The sequence below is a fragment of the Perca flavescens genome, chromosome 18 (genome assembly GCF_004354835.1).
Source record: "Perca flavescens isolate YP-PL-M2 chromosome 18, PFLA_1.0, whole genome shotgun sequence".
NCBI classification, from domain to species: Eukaryota; Metazoa; Chordata; class Actinopteri; order Perciformes; family Percidae; genus Perca; species Perca flavescens.
Window position 1 is genome coordinate 15,640,702 of NC_041348.1, and position 16,528 is coordinate 15,657,229.

At 40.0% G+C, this 16,528-nt stretch overlaps 1 protein-coding gene across 4 annotated transcripts in view; it reads right to left on the minus strand.

Moving 5' to 3' along the window:
- Positions 1–16,267, minus strand: part of itsn2a (intersectin 2a) — a 37,349-nt gene extending 21,082 nt beyond the window's left edge. For 3 of the 4 annotated variants that reach the window (XM_028605019.1, XM_028605017.1, XM_028605018.1), the window contains exons 1-7: positions 16,169–16,267; positions 10,571–10,642; positions 5,085–5,177; positions 4,911–4,974; positions 4,372–4,547; positions 3,833–4,054; positions 1,910–2,006 (exon numbers count right to left, since the gene is read on the minus strand). In XM_028605019.1, the coding sequence (XP_028460820.1) occupies positions 1,910–2,006; positions 3,833–4,054; positions 4,372–4,547; positions 4,911–4,974; positions 5,085–5,177; positions 10,571–10,577 (659 nt within the window). In that variant the 5' untranslated portion in view covers positions 10,578–10,642; positions 16,169–16,267. The remainder of the gene's footprint in view (positions 1–1,909; positions 2,007–3,832; positions 4,055–4,371; positions 4,548–4,910; positions 4,975–5,084; positions 5,178–10,570; positions 10,643–16,168) is intronic. The other variant, XM_028605020.1, reaches the window with a different exon arrangement.
- Positions 16,268–16,528: the final 261 nt, after the last annotated feature.

Below are 16,528 nucleotides of genomic sequence, written 5' to 3' on the forward strand. Positions count from 1 at the left end.
AATGGGGGAACCTCCCGCTGCCTAAGGGAGGTTCCCTTTCTTTCTTTCTTTCTTTCTTTCTTTCTTTCTTTCTGTGTGTGTGTGTGTGTGTGTGTGTGTGTGTGTGTGTGTGTGTGCGCGTGCCACCAAGAAGGAAAAAGTCCATCATACCAGGGCGCCTGGTTAGCTCACCTGGTTGGGCGGCCGCGAGTTTGGTTCCGACCTGCGGCCCTTTGCTGCATGTCATTCCCCCTCTCTATTCCCTTTCGTGTTTAAGTTGTTCCATAGAAATAAAGGCCTAAAATTCCCCAAAAATAATCTTAAAAAAAACAACAACAACCGGACAAGAACAAAGTGTCAAGCATGATATGAGAGGATGTCAGAATTAGGACTGGAAGGTTGAAGTGATGTGGGTGGCTGCTGGATCAACCTGTACTGGTATTTGTCATCCTAACACTCCCTTTTATGCTTGCCTTACCCCCGTGACCTGGTGGCCAGGACAAACACATTCAAAATGAAATCAGATACTACTCCGATCCTTTTCCCAAACCCAAACATAATGAGAGGGATCAAGGATATTAGATATTGCTTTTGTCTTTTTTTGCTGAAACTGTGAAAAAGAAACTCCCAGACTCTGGTTTCTTCTTTGTTCATTACATCCCACTGCTGTAACTAGTCCATGCCGAGATTAGGTGCTTTGTGCAAAAACACAAATGAAAGTTTAGATGTAGGACTACAAACCCCTCCAGTCGCTATCTCATATTTCCACTTCCTTTTGAGATATAAGCTAACAGTCATGGCTGATAACAAATGTGATATTATTAGCATTTAAATGTGACAAACCCCCACTGACAAGTTATTAGAATTGGCCACCTAAACATTAGTGCATATATCTCCTTTAATCCACTTTCTATAACATGTTTTACAGAACTCATCATAAACACAAACACTGTTTTTCTTACATTTTAACAAGACTAAGAGTCTAGAGCCACGCTAGCAGCTCTATGAGGCTGCACACAGACACAGCGGTGCTTTGAGTACAAACATTAGCACTACTAACATTACTAACAGTTCATGCTTTAGCAGTTGTAATATCACGCTCACTATCTTAGTTTAGCTTGTTAGAATTTACTAATTGACAATAAGCACAAACAGCTTAATGGCAGATGGGTCTGTCATTGTAAACCAAAGTATTGGACAGATACAAAATTTGAAACAGTGACACTAAAGGAAAAGCCAGGGGTTAGGCCTACCAAAGTTATACGATTCAACCTGAGGGGGGGCATGAATGTCTGTGCCATATTTCATTGCCATCCATCCAGTATTTGTTAAAATAGTTCACTCAAAACTACACATGGTGGTGCTAGAGGAAATTTCAGGGGATCACCAAAGTAAGTAGGCTTCATCCTCTGGGAACGATGATTATTTGTACAAAATTTCATGGCAATACAGTCAGTAGTTGTTGGGACAAAACAAAAGTTTACAGTAATAGTGACCTCCTCTTGTAGGAATGTCATTTGACTCGAATGTTTGTGACTCTAAACAAGCCCACTTCCAACTAGAACATCTGATTTCAAAATGCCCTTCCTGCTCTCTTTGTTATCTACATGTTTCATCACTGCCTGCATTCAGTTCCTTAACCCTTCCCTGCAAAAACTCTGCTTCTTTGTAAGCACTGGACTAATGGGCTGGCAGTGTGTGTTTATACCAGCCTTTCCCTTAAAATCACTGCATAATACATGGTACAATTTCAATATCCTCACATCTCCCGCAAAACTCACATGGAAATTGAGTACTTGATTATAAATGTACAGTAGGTTTCAGTGGGAACTTGATGTTCTGACAAAATTATCTTTACATACTATTTGGGGGAGCTGACATGGTTATTTTAAACAGTAGGCTATGTATTTATTTACAATCTGGGTCTTACCTGCTGGATCCAAGGTCCAGAAGAGAGTTGGCCTTTGACATGCCGGTGGATGGAGAGAACGCCATAGGAGAGGAGAAACCAGAGAGAGGGAGCGCTGCTAAAAGGGTTGGAGGCAGTTAGTTAAATATTTTTGAAAAACTCAAGGTAATAGGAGGAAATGTGTAAGTACATTGAGTGTGCATGTGCTTTTCCTTATGCAATCAACCTTTGACATGCTGTAGCCGTGCATGGTGCAGTTGCCCTTGAACGTGTTTACATCTAATCTTATCTCCTCATACTTTACAGTAGTATCACGCATAGTTCCATCAGCAAGGTTATTGACATCTGGCTAAAAACAAACTGCTGCTGCTACTGCAACCCCGCGCTAAAGAGGGTTAGTCTCTAGAGCCGTGGCATTGCAGCAGAGAGAGGGGGGAATTAAGATCGAGGGAACACCAAATACTAGAGATATTTCACACTCACACTCGTTAGATTGCGCATTTCACAGCCAAAAATTGTGCTTGAACAGAGTGAGAATGAAAGGAGCAGCCAAAGGACAGATGGAGGTGGTGAGATATGAAGAGTACACAGTCAAATAAAAGAGAAATAAAAAAAATAATAATAATAAATAAATAAATGAGTATACAATATATTATATATGTGAACCCAAAACTAATATCAATGTTTTTATCTAATACGTACACCAACTAAAGACTGTGGTGATTCATCTCTTTGGTGTTTAAAAAGCAGCTGTTACATAGCTTGCATACATACACATACTGTATATAATATACAGATGCTTCCATATACCATTGAAGTCAGATTAAAGACCTCAGGGAGTAGATAGATAAGGTGCAGCCCTTTTATGTTGCAATATGAAATCTACACATTTACACTGCCCCATAGACCCTGATAAACTAAACATAACACAACAGGATTGGGTTGCACTAGCTATTCATAAATCCCACTAACGTTGTGCCTTTCTAAGCTCTACTGCTAGTTTGTTTCAAATTAGTGATTTACTTAATCGTTTAGCACCATTAAATGTTATGACCTGTCTTTAGTTAAGACTTTTATGTAAGTCACACCAGAAGCTGTCCTGTGCAAATTTAGGCAGGACTTTGTTGAATTATATGCATAATTGGAGAGTTAGTAGTATTTACATAGGGTTGAATTAGAAGGAAATATTCCATTATGCTAACCTAATCTACGCTATTTGGTCATGGTATTTCAGTCTGATGCTATTAGCATAACTTTTTTCGTGAAATATATATATATATATTTGTTGTTTATGTCGTTATTAGATCAAACATGTCGACCTTAACTCGTTTTAATCTTCATTCAGCACGGGTCACATGTTAGCAAGCTAATGTTAGCTTTGTCGTTGGTTCAGTTAGCCATGTAGCAGTTAAACCTGAAAGTTACTTGGTTTAAATATTTTATAACAACTACAATACTTGAGCTAAACTGTGTGATGTAACCTGTTTTAACTTATTAATGCGTCATCTCAACTTGTGTTGTGTTATAATTAGAATAGTTTCAACCTACAAAGAGCTGGTACAATTGGTTCAAGGACCTTGTAAAGGTTTGAGTAGATTTACACCTAAAGGGTCAAGCACCCCAAAAGATGAGAACATGCACATTTATTCTTCTCATTTAACCTGTATCTGTGTTCCCAGCTGTAATGCTATTGTAATGGCTATTTGTGCAGAATAGCACAAGCTCCTTATCTATGCTGTTTTTGTCCTCTTTTGCATTTAGTCTCACAGTGATGTGTGCCAGTGAAATATCCCTTTTACCCTGGAACATAATCCGACATCTTCAGCATACATTCACCTTCTAGATCCCAGGTTAAGTCTGAATGAATTGGTGCTAATCCACTAATCAATATTTATCTTGATGTGTCCCGTGAGCAAATCAGAATGGTTCCACTGCAGAACCAACCTGCATTGTTGGGAACAAGAGGTGGGGTGAGGAGGTTGACATTGCCGTTGGGGAGTCCAGGGTTTCCCAGGGAGGTGATGAGGGGCAGAGTCATAGGTGTTGGCACCAAGGTGTGCACAGAGTGCATGGAGGGGTTAGCCAGGATGGGTGTTAGGATGGGCATGGCTGACATAGCTGACATGGATGACAGACCAATTGACAGGTTTGGCATAGAACCCATTCCTATAAGGAAGAAACACACACGTGGACATGAACAGATCAAGAACACTGTTTCACAAAACAGAATAACTTAAAGAGTTGAATTTAAAAATGGGTTAATTTTGTAGAAGGAAACCCCTTAAAAGTATTTTAACTCATCTGAGTTAAATCACTTTGTGAGAGGAACTACTGAAATAAAACTCAAATGTATGAGTTATTTTTCCTATGTGAAGCAACACTTCTAAGAGGTTAGGTTGTAAAAAAAAAAAGTAAAAAAAAAAGTAAAATGTAGTGGAACTTAAGTTGGATTGTGGCTGTAATATCCTCTGAGAAATCTTTACCAAAACGTGCTGATGAAGAGATGGTTGAAACAGAATTGGAGACAGGAGGTTGCTTCATGGTAATTGGCAGAACAGATGGTAGATTCCGCCCCTGAAGTTTGAGTTTAATGAGCTTCATAGCGATGGAAAACTCCTGTCTGTCCATCTTCCCATCGCAGTCCATGTCAGCTAGGTGCCTGCAAGAGGAGGAGGAGGGAGAGAGAGAAAGCCGAGGTATAATATGATCAAAGAGTGCTTTATTGAGACAGAAGAAAGGGCGAGACTTACACAAGGCTCTGGTTGGATTGAATTCCAGTAGTGTTATTAACACAAACACCCACACCCACACCATACCCACACCCACACCCACACACACACACACACTTTTTCCCCCCTCTTCCACACACAGTTTACTAGGTGGGGCAGGCTGTGAAGGAAGTGAGAGTTCAACAGGAAGCAAAAAGCAGGCAGAGAGGACCAAACTAACTCTGGCCAAAAACAAAGGTTGGACCTACTGACCTACATGCTCTGGTTTAACAGTGTGGTTAGTTGGTGCTTACCAGATCTCAGCCAGGACAGAAGCAGGCAGGCCAGACTGGAGGAAGAATTTCCTGGCTTGTTCTCCTAAAGACAAAAAAAAAAAAAAAAAAAAAAAAGAGGGTTCAGAGAGACGGGCCTTTGATACAGCCAAACCACTGATGACATCACTTGTGTTTGTTATGACAACAGCCTACCTGAGACATAGCCGAGGACGGGGACAAGGGTGTCAAATTGTTTGTCGTGTTTGGTCCTCTCCTCTGGAGTGATTTCCCACACACTGGCTCCGCCTGGACAAAACCAAGAGACAATCCTGACTTTTGAAATTGACTTTGAAATCACAATGAAACACTGATGTTGAGGTCATCTTGTTCAAACACAACATATTTAATTTGCAATAACTGGATGAAGGATCACTTAAATGGGAACCCTGTCCCCTAGGCTCGCTTTGCCAGACCCTCCTCTGGTTTCATGGCATTTCTTTAAACCAATCACAATCGTCATAGGCTGTGCCAAGCTCAGCACAGAGCCACTGTAAAATAGTTGTGCGAGAGAGAACTCAGATTGGACAGATAGTCGAGTTAGCTGTCTCAATTTACCCTGCAGAGATCTGAGGAGCAGTCAACCATAGTCTTCATTAATCCACTAAATTTAAAATTCCAACACAAAGAAAGCTGAAGGAAACTGAAAATACATGCATCCGGCGGAATTTCCTGCGGCACCGGAACAATCCCGGAAGTAGAACGTCAAGGATATGGACTACCTGTCCCCCACTGCACTTTCACATATCAAAGGAAAAAGTGCCTTAGGGAGAAAAAGGTTATATGAGGACATTTTCAACAAAACTGTCAACCTCATAGTGGCGCTAGAAGAAAGGTTTGGGGTCACCAAAGTCAGTAGGATTGACCCTCTGGAGACCATGAATGTCTGTACAAAATTTCATGGCATAGACATTGCCACCCAAAGAGCAATGCCTCTAGCATGACTGAAAAGTCACTACAACCAATACAAAAGCTCCGACAGAGATGCAAACTCACAAATGCATACAGTATATACACCACACATTAACATTTCAATATACTGTAATTCTACACAACATCAACAGCTGTCACCGGCACTGCTTTGTATACGAATCTTGAAAACAAGAAGATCCTGCTTTATTATAATACCAGCTACATTTTGAAGCCCCAAACTTTCATAAATATGACAGCAAGAAAAATATATTAGAAGAAAGCTATTTTAAACCATGACGTGTGGGCTGCACTCCACTACTCAACACACACAAACGCAGCAACACATTAAAAGTCCCCAAAGCAGAAATGCTCATACCAAATTTAATATACACTGTCTTTTTCAAATTTGCCATCCAAAAAGTCTGCATAATCTCCATCCCAAATGAGATCTCTCCCTCAGATGAAACCACTCTTAACCAACACCCGACAATGAGTAATGTATAAAAATGTCAAGTCAGCTTTTTTTCACTCTGCTCCACTCCCGCATATCTCAAGGTAAGTTCAGGGTTGGCCATGAATTAAACATGAAGTCCAGTGTGCTATGTGAGTGGTATGGAACTCAATTCGTACTCATTTTCGTAAAATGTCTTTAAAAGAGTGGGGAGCAGAGCTGATAATCAATTAATCATAAGAGGAATCCATGAAATTAACAGAATCAGGGTATCCCCAAAGCCTTTCCATTCATTTCTTTTACATTACTTGGGAGCCATTTTTAATTAATAAAATTGACAATATTGACATTGCGCACAGATGGATCTGTCCATATGGCATTAATTGAAGGAAGGAGATGTTTTATAAGGAGACAATGACACATAATAAGTCACGACAGCGGAGACAGTAAAGGAGAGTGATGCACAGAAGATGAGTTTGAACTAGAGAGGCTGAGTGATGTGTTAGTTTATCGACTGTAAACTACATTGAGAAAGAAGAAACAGACGGGTTGATTAAAGAAACTGGCCAATGCCACAGCTGTCAAGTTGACAGTTGCAAAGTTATCAATGGACAACAACTGGGGAGAAAAACAGAACAAACTTTGTTCATCAGCTCATATGTAGCTCGTCTTCCTCTGTTGGACAGCAGCAGATGGGCCTCCTTGATGCTAATGGCTGTAACCATAGCGATCACAACGGTACAACCCTCAAAGAAAATCTTTATACAGATTTTTCACAACAGTGAGTTTAGTGTGAAATGAAAACATGTTGAGAAATTGTAATTAGAATAATTCACCTCCTATCATCATAAGCTCATCCTCAGTTTAAAGCTCCGGTTGTTATGAAAATGTGTGATTTACCTCAACAATCAATTTCATAAAGAAAACTAAAACACCTTGCTTAATGAAATTTACCCCTAAACTGATCTACTATATAGATAATGGAAAAAAATGGACATGGAATGTTGCTATAGTAAAACTTTGAACAGGAAATACTTGATGTACGTAGATGTAATTGGGCCTTGGTACATTGCTTTATGATCTATGCAAATGATTAACAATCATGTGACTGCTTTTAGTCATGACAATGCCATATTCCCTTCAAGTACTGTCAACAACAATCTACTTGGGATCGTAAAAAAGCCAATCTGATTCAGATTCTTATCCTAAGATGACAGAGAATATCTTACACAGGAAGTTGTCTCTAAACTTTTCATCTCAACATGAACAACAATACTATTATCAGGGGAGAGTTGGTAGATGCAAAAGATTCAGAAAGTAGGAATGAAGTCGCATAGCTAAGGACAAGAACTATAGCTGTAATATAGTAGCTGTAATATAAAATAGCAAAATACAATTCTTTGTGCTATTATGGGAGTGTGTCTTTATAGAACTGGTATCTAGGGTGTAATTTGTTCACCAGCAGCTTCAGGAAATACCATGCTGCCCATGATGGAACTTCCTCCCCGACGCTAACCCAAACACCCCACTGGTTCTTGTTGACTGCAGCACACACACACACACACACACACACACACACACACACACACACACACACACACACACACACACACACACACACACACACACACACACACACACACACACACACACACACACACACATATATATCTCTGAGGAATGACACAAAGTTACAGCATAGCAGCCCCACATAAGAAGCCAGAACAACAGAGCTTAAGGGAGGAAGATTAAAATGTCATAATCACAAACTGCCAGCTGTTGGCCTAACTGAAAGATGTCTGTTTGTTGGCAAACACCCTGGCCTTGTGCTGGGTTTCTATGTCTAAATAAACTCACTCTGCTCTAAAGCGCCACGGCAACACCTGTTCAGGTATATGCTTTTTCCCTGACAAAGCCAATGTTGGTAGCTTGCAGCGCCCAACCTAGTTTTGGCATTGTCAGCAAAATTGCAGCCTTGAAAAAGGAGAAAGTAATTAATCACGCACCGAGATGTGAGTATTCTTCACATCGTCTCGTTGGCTTTGACAGACCTCATTTAGAAGCTATTGTAAGTGAGAAAAAAAGGGGGGAGATATTTAGCACAGTGCCACTGGGACATGTAGCTAGCATGGCCACATCCACAGGCCTGTCAGTGGATTCAGCGTGTGTACATCAGCAAAGGGCTGAATGCACGGTGAATGAATAAGTGGGGCACCACAAAGCTTCTCACACAGCAACGGCAGAATCCATACGGGTCTTCTGTGGCTTGACACTTGTGTTGAAAACATATGGCCACTGAAAGTGAGACCAGATAAAAAGGTGCCACATTTTACAATATGCATTTAAAAGCTGCTTATAATGTGTCTTTTAGGCTATAGGTTTTAAATCTGTATTTCAAAATAACTTTTACTCACAAGACATGAACAAAGGACTGCTGTTTGTTGTAAAATAGTTTTTAGTGCGAACCTTGTTGACATATTAGGAAACACACTTATTTTCTTCCTTGCCAAGAGTCAAATGAAAAGGTCAATACCACTCTGAATATAAAGCTGGAGCAAGGTGATGGTTAGCTTAGCTTAGCAAAAAGACTGAAAGCAGAGGCAAACAGATAGCCTGGCTCTGCCCAAAGGGAAAAAAAAAAAAAAAGCTAAGGGGAAACAGCTAGCCACCCTTATCTCTTTTTTGCTAAGCTACCCGTCGTCACCTGGTTATAGCTTCATATATAACTATATAACAGACAAATATGAGAGTGGTATCAATCTTCCCATCTAACTCTGGGAAAAAGGGTATATCCCAAAATGTTACTATTTATTAACTAACTATTAAATGTAGCTTCTGCTTTCTTTTTGCAAACCAGCATTCTTATCTTGTCTTTCTGTTGTTTTTTCCCTGGGTTTCTATTAACATTGTGACTCTTCCAGGCTGTCACTGTAAATCCATCCTGACATACGCCGTCAAGTCTGCGACCTGGACTGTAATACTAATAGGAACAGCTTCCACAGCAACCCAGAAAACTAACTCTGAGCCAATACACAAGAGCCCTTCAGCAAATATTGAGACAATATAACACAGACTATCCACAGAGAAAAAAATGGCAGTATACTTATATGGAATAGCTTCCACAGCAACAACGTCTGTGCAGAATCTAAACCAACTGTACCACAGCTCGCCCTCTCAGAGCTGCGACAAAAAGAGCCTCTGCCTTGTGTGGTATTACTTTCCTTTGTCAGCCTGTGTGCTGTTGCCTAGGTGCTGCACGGGCCTTAGGAGACGCTGGAGTCAAATCTCCAGACACCCAGCGCCGGCCTTCTGGAGGGAAACCTCATCACTGCTTTCATAACTATATTTACATATCAAACGCTTTACCTGGGGAGGACAAGAGGATGTTGCGGATAGGTACAGCTGATCAACAGTCTCTGCACGCTGCAGCATTTCAGTCAACGAACACATGCTGTTGCATACTGTCCACCTGTTTTGGAAACTGACTGACTAATGACTTTACAATTGGCTCATTTCAGATTCACCATGTCCATTAGGGCGCAATAAAGCAAAGAGCAAAGCCTAAAAGCAGAGAGTGTAGTTGTGGGGGTTTGGCACTTTGTTAAAATGCAGAAGAGGCCCTTAAGGAGCGGCAACTACTGTTCTATATGATCAAAGGCTGTGAAACAAGAGGATTAACACACACATACACACACACACTATTGAGTAATTCTGTCCACACCAAGGACGAAAGAGATGCATCACATCCAAGACTGAACAGAAACAGAGGCAGCTCCCCACACAGAAATATATAGCAGAATAGCTCATGATTCGCATAAAATGAATTAAAAAAATAAGTATCTAATATTCCTTCAAGTGCTCTTTGCTGAAGAGGTTTATACGACATAGAATTGGCTGTAATTTTTTGCGCAAAGTGTCACAGGATCAAAGGCGAGTTCAGTTTAGGCTACATCCAAACTCCTACGTTTTCATCTTAAAGTCTGGTCCTGCAGCCCATGATCAATATCGTATTAACGCAATGTCAGGGTGCAGTTTACAGCTGACTGTAAGGACAAATGCATCTTTCAGTCTTGACAGGAAGAGAATCAGAGGGAAAAAGGCACGACACAACTGCTACTTCTTGGTCAGCTCTGTCTCTCTGTTTTTGCTTCTTTCTTTTTTTTATTCCCCATAAAACTATTCTTTTCAAGTTACTAATTTCCGCCCTGAACACTCTCCCCAAAGTGCATATTTACCTCCCGCAGACAAACACATCATGAACAAGACAAAGTGTTCTTACCATTCATGGCTGCAGGTGGAGAGCACAGGCAGAGAGGTGAGTCCTCTACTCAGCTGGCTAGCTCTCAGACATCTGCAGAGAAAGAGAGAGGGAGAAGGAGTGAGTGTGATTTTGTGTGTGTCACGGAGCAACGAGTGTACAGTAAGTGAGGAACGCAAGCATGCGTGTGTGAGTACGAAAGAGAATGTAAATGACGTGCAAGAGCGAAAAAAAATCTCATCCCCATGTTAACAATGCAAGGAAGGCATACTGAATGGCTAACACGGTAAGGGATGAGGAGGAGGGGAAATAAAGGGAGAGGAGGGGGACAAAATGACAGAGAGAGGGGAGGATGAGGAGAAAGAAGGAAAAGCAGAGATACAGACAATGCCACTAGACAGAAGTATGCAAGAGAAGGGCAGACAGTTAAGGGAGACAGAGGAGGGGAAAATGATGGTGGTCCTACAGGAAGGAAGCATTTATCATTGTCTGCTCTCAGATCACAGACGGCCGCTCAAGCCAGCAGCTTTTTACAAAGTGAATCTTTATTTCTCCAGTGTTAACATGTCTGTCGTTACCATTATACTATTAATACGAATAGAAATATTTATTTTATCTGGAATATAAACAGCTATTTGTCTTGATAGGAATCAAAATATTTGTTTAAAATGTATACATATAAAGATATAAATAGTTGCCTTATTAGGAATGTAAATATTTCTCTCAGTCATTAAGAATATACATATTGTTATTAGGAACATAAATTAGAAATAAAAAAATGTGTCTCATTAAAAATAAAAAATGTTGGGAATATAAAATATTTTCATCAATCTTTTTTGCAGGGATATACATATTTTTCTTATTACGAATAAAAGTATGTATTATTAAGTCTCATTGGGGTTATAATTACTTGAGTTATTATTACATATTAATAAACATAAAAGATGTATTATTAGAAATCCAAATTATTATTATGAATATAACTATTCTTCTTATCAGGGATATATATATATATATATATATATATATATATATATATATATATATATATATTCTTTTTTTGTCCTAATAGGGGTATAGACATTTGGCTTTTGACAAGAGTCATCAAGGGCATTTCTGATTAAGTTGAATATATATATATATATATATACATATATAAACACTGAATGCCCACACGTATCTGCACTGCACAGACCACACACAAAACAAAGACCTATGGATGTACTGAGTGCAGTCTGCATCCTCTGTTGCTGGTGGGCATGGAGACTGGCCCACCTGATGAGATTCCCCTGTGGGATCTCTGGCAGAGTAGGAGGGAACAGATGAGTCTGTGCAGGTAGGCTAATACTCTGGAATTGGAAAATGAGCGCTGTGTATGAGCTTTCATTTTTGTTGCACCACGGAAAGCTCCGCCACACAAAAATCATCTGCATCTGCCCTCTTGGATTTTCATGCCATTTATCCTCTTTCTTCCCTTCGCTGTTGTTGCTGAATCCTTTTTCAGTCCAATTAATCTGCCAGTGCACTCCCCATATTCTTGATAATTTGTGCTTTCTACATCTTTAAATAAATAATACACACTTCTTTATAGAGGTAGTTTTCCTCCTGTTTCACATTAAGCTGAGTTTCCCGTCTCTGCGATTTCTCATTCCAGTATTCTAGTAACTCTTTCAATCCTGTTCTTCAGATTCTATTAGCCCATCCACTTAGACCTACCCCTTTATTTCCTCTTGTTTCATCCATCTATCTACAAGCCTATAGACAAGCAAGGTTTCTCCCTAGCTGTGATTCCTGTCAAGTCAAAGCAATCTCCTCTCTGCTTTCAGCAAATCATTCCTTCACACTATTTTACATCAGGTCACTCTCCACTCTATCGCTTCCATTTCAGCTCCACTACTTCTTATTCACCCCTCACTCGGACATGCCTTATAGGACTCCCACCCAATTTCTTTCATCCCTTCCTCTCCTTCTGCTCTTGTTACACTATTGCTCCATCATTGGCTTCCCTCTTTTCGTGTGGATTCCTGGAGTGGGAGACGGTGGTTGTAGTATAAATCATTCTCTGCACATGCCAACACTGCCAATTACTTAAGAGCAATGAACCGCTGCGGCGTATGCCTCTGCATACACACTTATGTGCATGTATATGTGCGCAAACTCACACACACACACACAAAAATGTTCAGACAATATAAAGGAAGCAGTTACTCATAGAAAATCTTGTTATTCATATTAAAGTAACACAACTGTGAGAACAGCCATCTTCATTTCATTAAATGGGATGGTAGACACTGTATCCTATCCACCCATAATACTAAACTAGCTAGCATTACTTAGCTAGTTCCAAACTAGCTGCTGCTAACCAAAGTTATTACTAGGTCACGTAAATTGATAAATGTTATTTGTACGTTGAGATGTGTTATTTTTGGTAAATTAGGTCAGATTTGTTGACTATATTCTATGTTGTCTAAAACTAGTTATACATGTTTCCCAGCATAAGGGTCAGGTCAGATTTATGGACTGTATTATCTCTTTTACTCTTCACTCTTAACAGGTCATATTGCTGCCTTCCAATGGATTTTGTGACTTTGTGTTTAAAACATCGACGTTGTGTACAGGACTGTTGAAGTCAAAGGTTAAAGAAAGGTTAAAGAAAATTACATAATGGGGCATCATATGGAATCTTCTCATGAACACAGTGAAAATGACCCCATTTGAAGGCAGCAATATGTCAACAATATGTCTTTATCAGTTACACCAGTTAACTCTGCAACAGTTACACATGGCAGTTTGCCTACTTGGTGTTATTAAAAACTAATGTCTATGTAAAAATAAGTTTGTGTAGTGTAACCTGTTGTAATTTAGTGCTGGGGTAAATCTACACTTGGTAAATACGTTACGACAGACTTTTTTTGCATACTATAACTCACATAAATAAATAAATACTTGTAGAGGGCTAAAATGAAACTGTTGCAGTAGTTATTCACTATGTGTTTTTATTTGAATGCTTTACAGTGTTTCCACTGACATAAGGGCAAGTAGCATAATGCCAGAATATTCATTATTGGGTGAACTATTAATGTATAAAAATAGATACCACAAAGAGCATTCTCTTATAGCCCGAGCTTTGCGTGTGCATGTGAAAATACTGTATATGTGTGCCACACACTCCCTTATGTAAACACATTGTATGAAGGTATTTAGCAGATTCTTATCAGCCCTCATATAGAAAGACTTTTGTACTGTGAGGTGTGGTTTAAAAGACAATATAGTATCTGCTATTGGCTACGTCAGAGAGCCTTCTCTGTTCAAACAGGACACATCCTGAACATAAACATTACTAAATCAACACGAGGCACAGAGGACAACCTCTACATCAACACCAACAGATTTTTGCTCGTCATTCCTAAATACCCATGGAGTGAATGACAGGACTTGAGCACTTCTGAAATGTCTGCATTTTTGATTTGATTGACCTGATGTTACCGATGTTATGTTGCAGAGAGGTATTGGAAGCAAGTTATCTCACAACATGGACAGCTCACAGCGCTTGCAAACTTCTGACCCTAACCTTATTAACAAATATGTACAAAAAAAGTAGTCTGATCACGCGCGATGGCAACTATCATCATGACAAATGAAAAAACAACTTAACAGCTTATTATTGTTTTTCTCAAAATACTTTTGCAAGGAACTTTCACAATCACGGTTTCTTTCATTTGTTAATGGGTATTACAATTAGGCTGACAATAATGTATTTCTTATATGGGTCCCTGTTGCAGTGCCAAAAGCCAAATCGCCCAGACATCCTTTTCTCTGCAGTATTGATGGTATACTGATGTTTAAAAATGCTACATGTAGCACTTTAAAAGTTTTTGATTTGGGGAACAGTGGGAGTCACCAGCGGTTTGCTGACCCACTGCACCGAGGAAGAAAATGACTCAAAGAATCTTTGACTCTGCCCTGCATGCTGATTGACACCTGTGTGCGCCGCACTGGCCCGCTCGGATGTGCGTATCAATGCGTCGGCCTGTGTACACGAGTGTGTCTGACACACACTCCTCAAACAGAGGGGGAGCCTGTTCTAGCACACACAGCCCAGGAAGCTTTGCTGAGCCTGAGGATGAAAGAAGCCTGTGTGCATGTGTGTGTATGTGCTTGTATTTTCTGCCTATTCACAAGAGCGTAGAAACACACAAAGACATCCACACACCTTCCTCTGTTGTACTGCAGGTGAAAATCAGGGACGCTTCAAGCTGATTAGTCCCTTCTCATATTTATTCCTTTGGTACATTTGTGGGTCAGCATGGATGTAGTATATTAGGTCAGCTCGAGCAATGAATCACCAAAGCCTATTTTATTTCCTTTACGTTTCCAACACTTCATACACACACTCAATCCTACCTCAGCTTCTAGCATATGTACCTTCGGCACAAGCTTTCTATTCTTGACTTTAAATATTATTAGTCCAAATTGTCCTCAATACAGCATTCACATTCACAATACTGTGGCTCTCATTTGAATTGGACCTTAAAAGTCCATAAGCACTCACTTTCAGCACAACAATGAAAGTATGTTTGTGTGCGTTTATGTGCATGTGTGTGTTATGCATTGCTTTGTGTCTTGGCAGGTGGATGAGCAACAGTTCCTGCTGGGATGAGGGCAGGTGTCACTGGGAACTGCAGTTTAGATGGACTTTGCCACTTCAGCAAAGAAAAATGTCATCTGTCTGTTTCCACTGAGAGCAGCAGAACACACAAACACACAAGTGCACACACACAATAAGCTATCTCTATAATTGGTGATACTGCAGTGAATGAACACGAGCAGGATAAGTGCTCAACTTGCCCGAATCACCATATAGACAAATGAAAAACTGAACCGATGTTAAACAATCTACACATCTGATGACACCTTTGCATTACAAATGCTCTAAAGACACAGACTCTATTCCTGAAATGAAATGAAGGGGGATTTTCTCAAGATCAGGATGGCCATATTATTAGTTTCTGTAGTCTGGATTTTCTGGATACTGAAATGAAATGAAAAGGAGCAGCCTGCCATCTCCAGTGAACACACCTTCTCTGTGAATGGTTTACTTTAGCGAAAAAGGCATAAAACAATAAAGACATTATGCAGTGTATAGGCTATTTATACATGTAATTGGTACTGTCACTAACAGTGTATTATTTTAGCCGGCAGCCCTTATTTTGGCTATTTAAAAAAGATGTATGTCATTTATTTTATGTATCTTCAATCTGTCGAAAGGCATTTGCATATTCAGATATAAATATAACGTTTGACAGAGGTATTTCTCAGCCATAGATTGGGTGTTCTTTATCTAAAACGCAGACAAAGGCTACTCAGGGTTTAGTAAAAGGTGTCAGGGATTTACATATTTTAGTGTAGACATTTTGTTTTGACACATCTAAAAAAGAAACCACACTGTTAATACGCTACACTGCCTCGCCTTTTAAATGTATGATTTAATGAAGCAGGACATCCCACTTACCTTCCAATAAAAAGGTGAGGAAAAAAAAACAAGGCCAACAGCGACAGTAAGTTTTACATTTTGCCCTGTCCTCCTGATAACATTAAAAATGATTTCTGGACATTTACCTGTTGCGGTAGAATAGCGGTGGTGATCCGACATCCAGGCTGGCAAATGAAGCTGCTGGAGAGGGAGGAACCGATCCAGCAGCCGGGGCGGGTGTGCACTGGAAATGGGCGTCTCTACAAAGTCAAGTCACACCGAATTACACATCGAACTTCCGGGCATGACTTTCACAAAAAAACTCCTTGACGCTCATAATACGGCAACACTTTGATTAAAACTATGCAATGAACCCCAAGTAACTAGTAGCTTAGTAGTCTCGCTTTGCTTTGCCAGACCCTCCTCCAAAGCGCGCTGCAGGAGGGTCTGGCTACTCCACACAGCATTCGGGGATGGGAGAAAAACGTGCTCTGGTTTAATGGCAT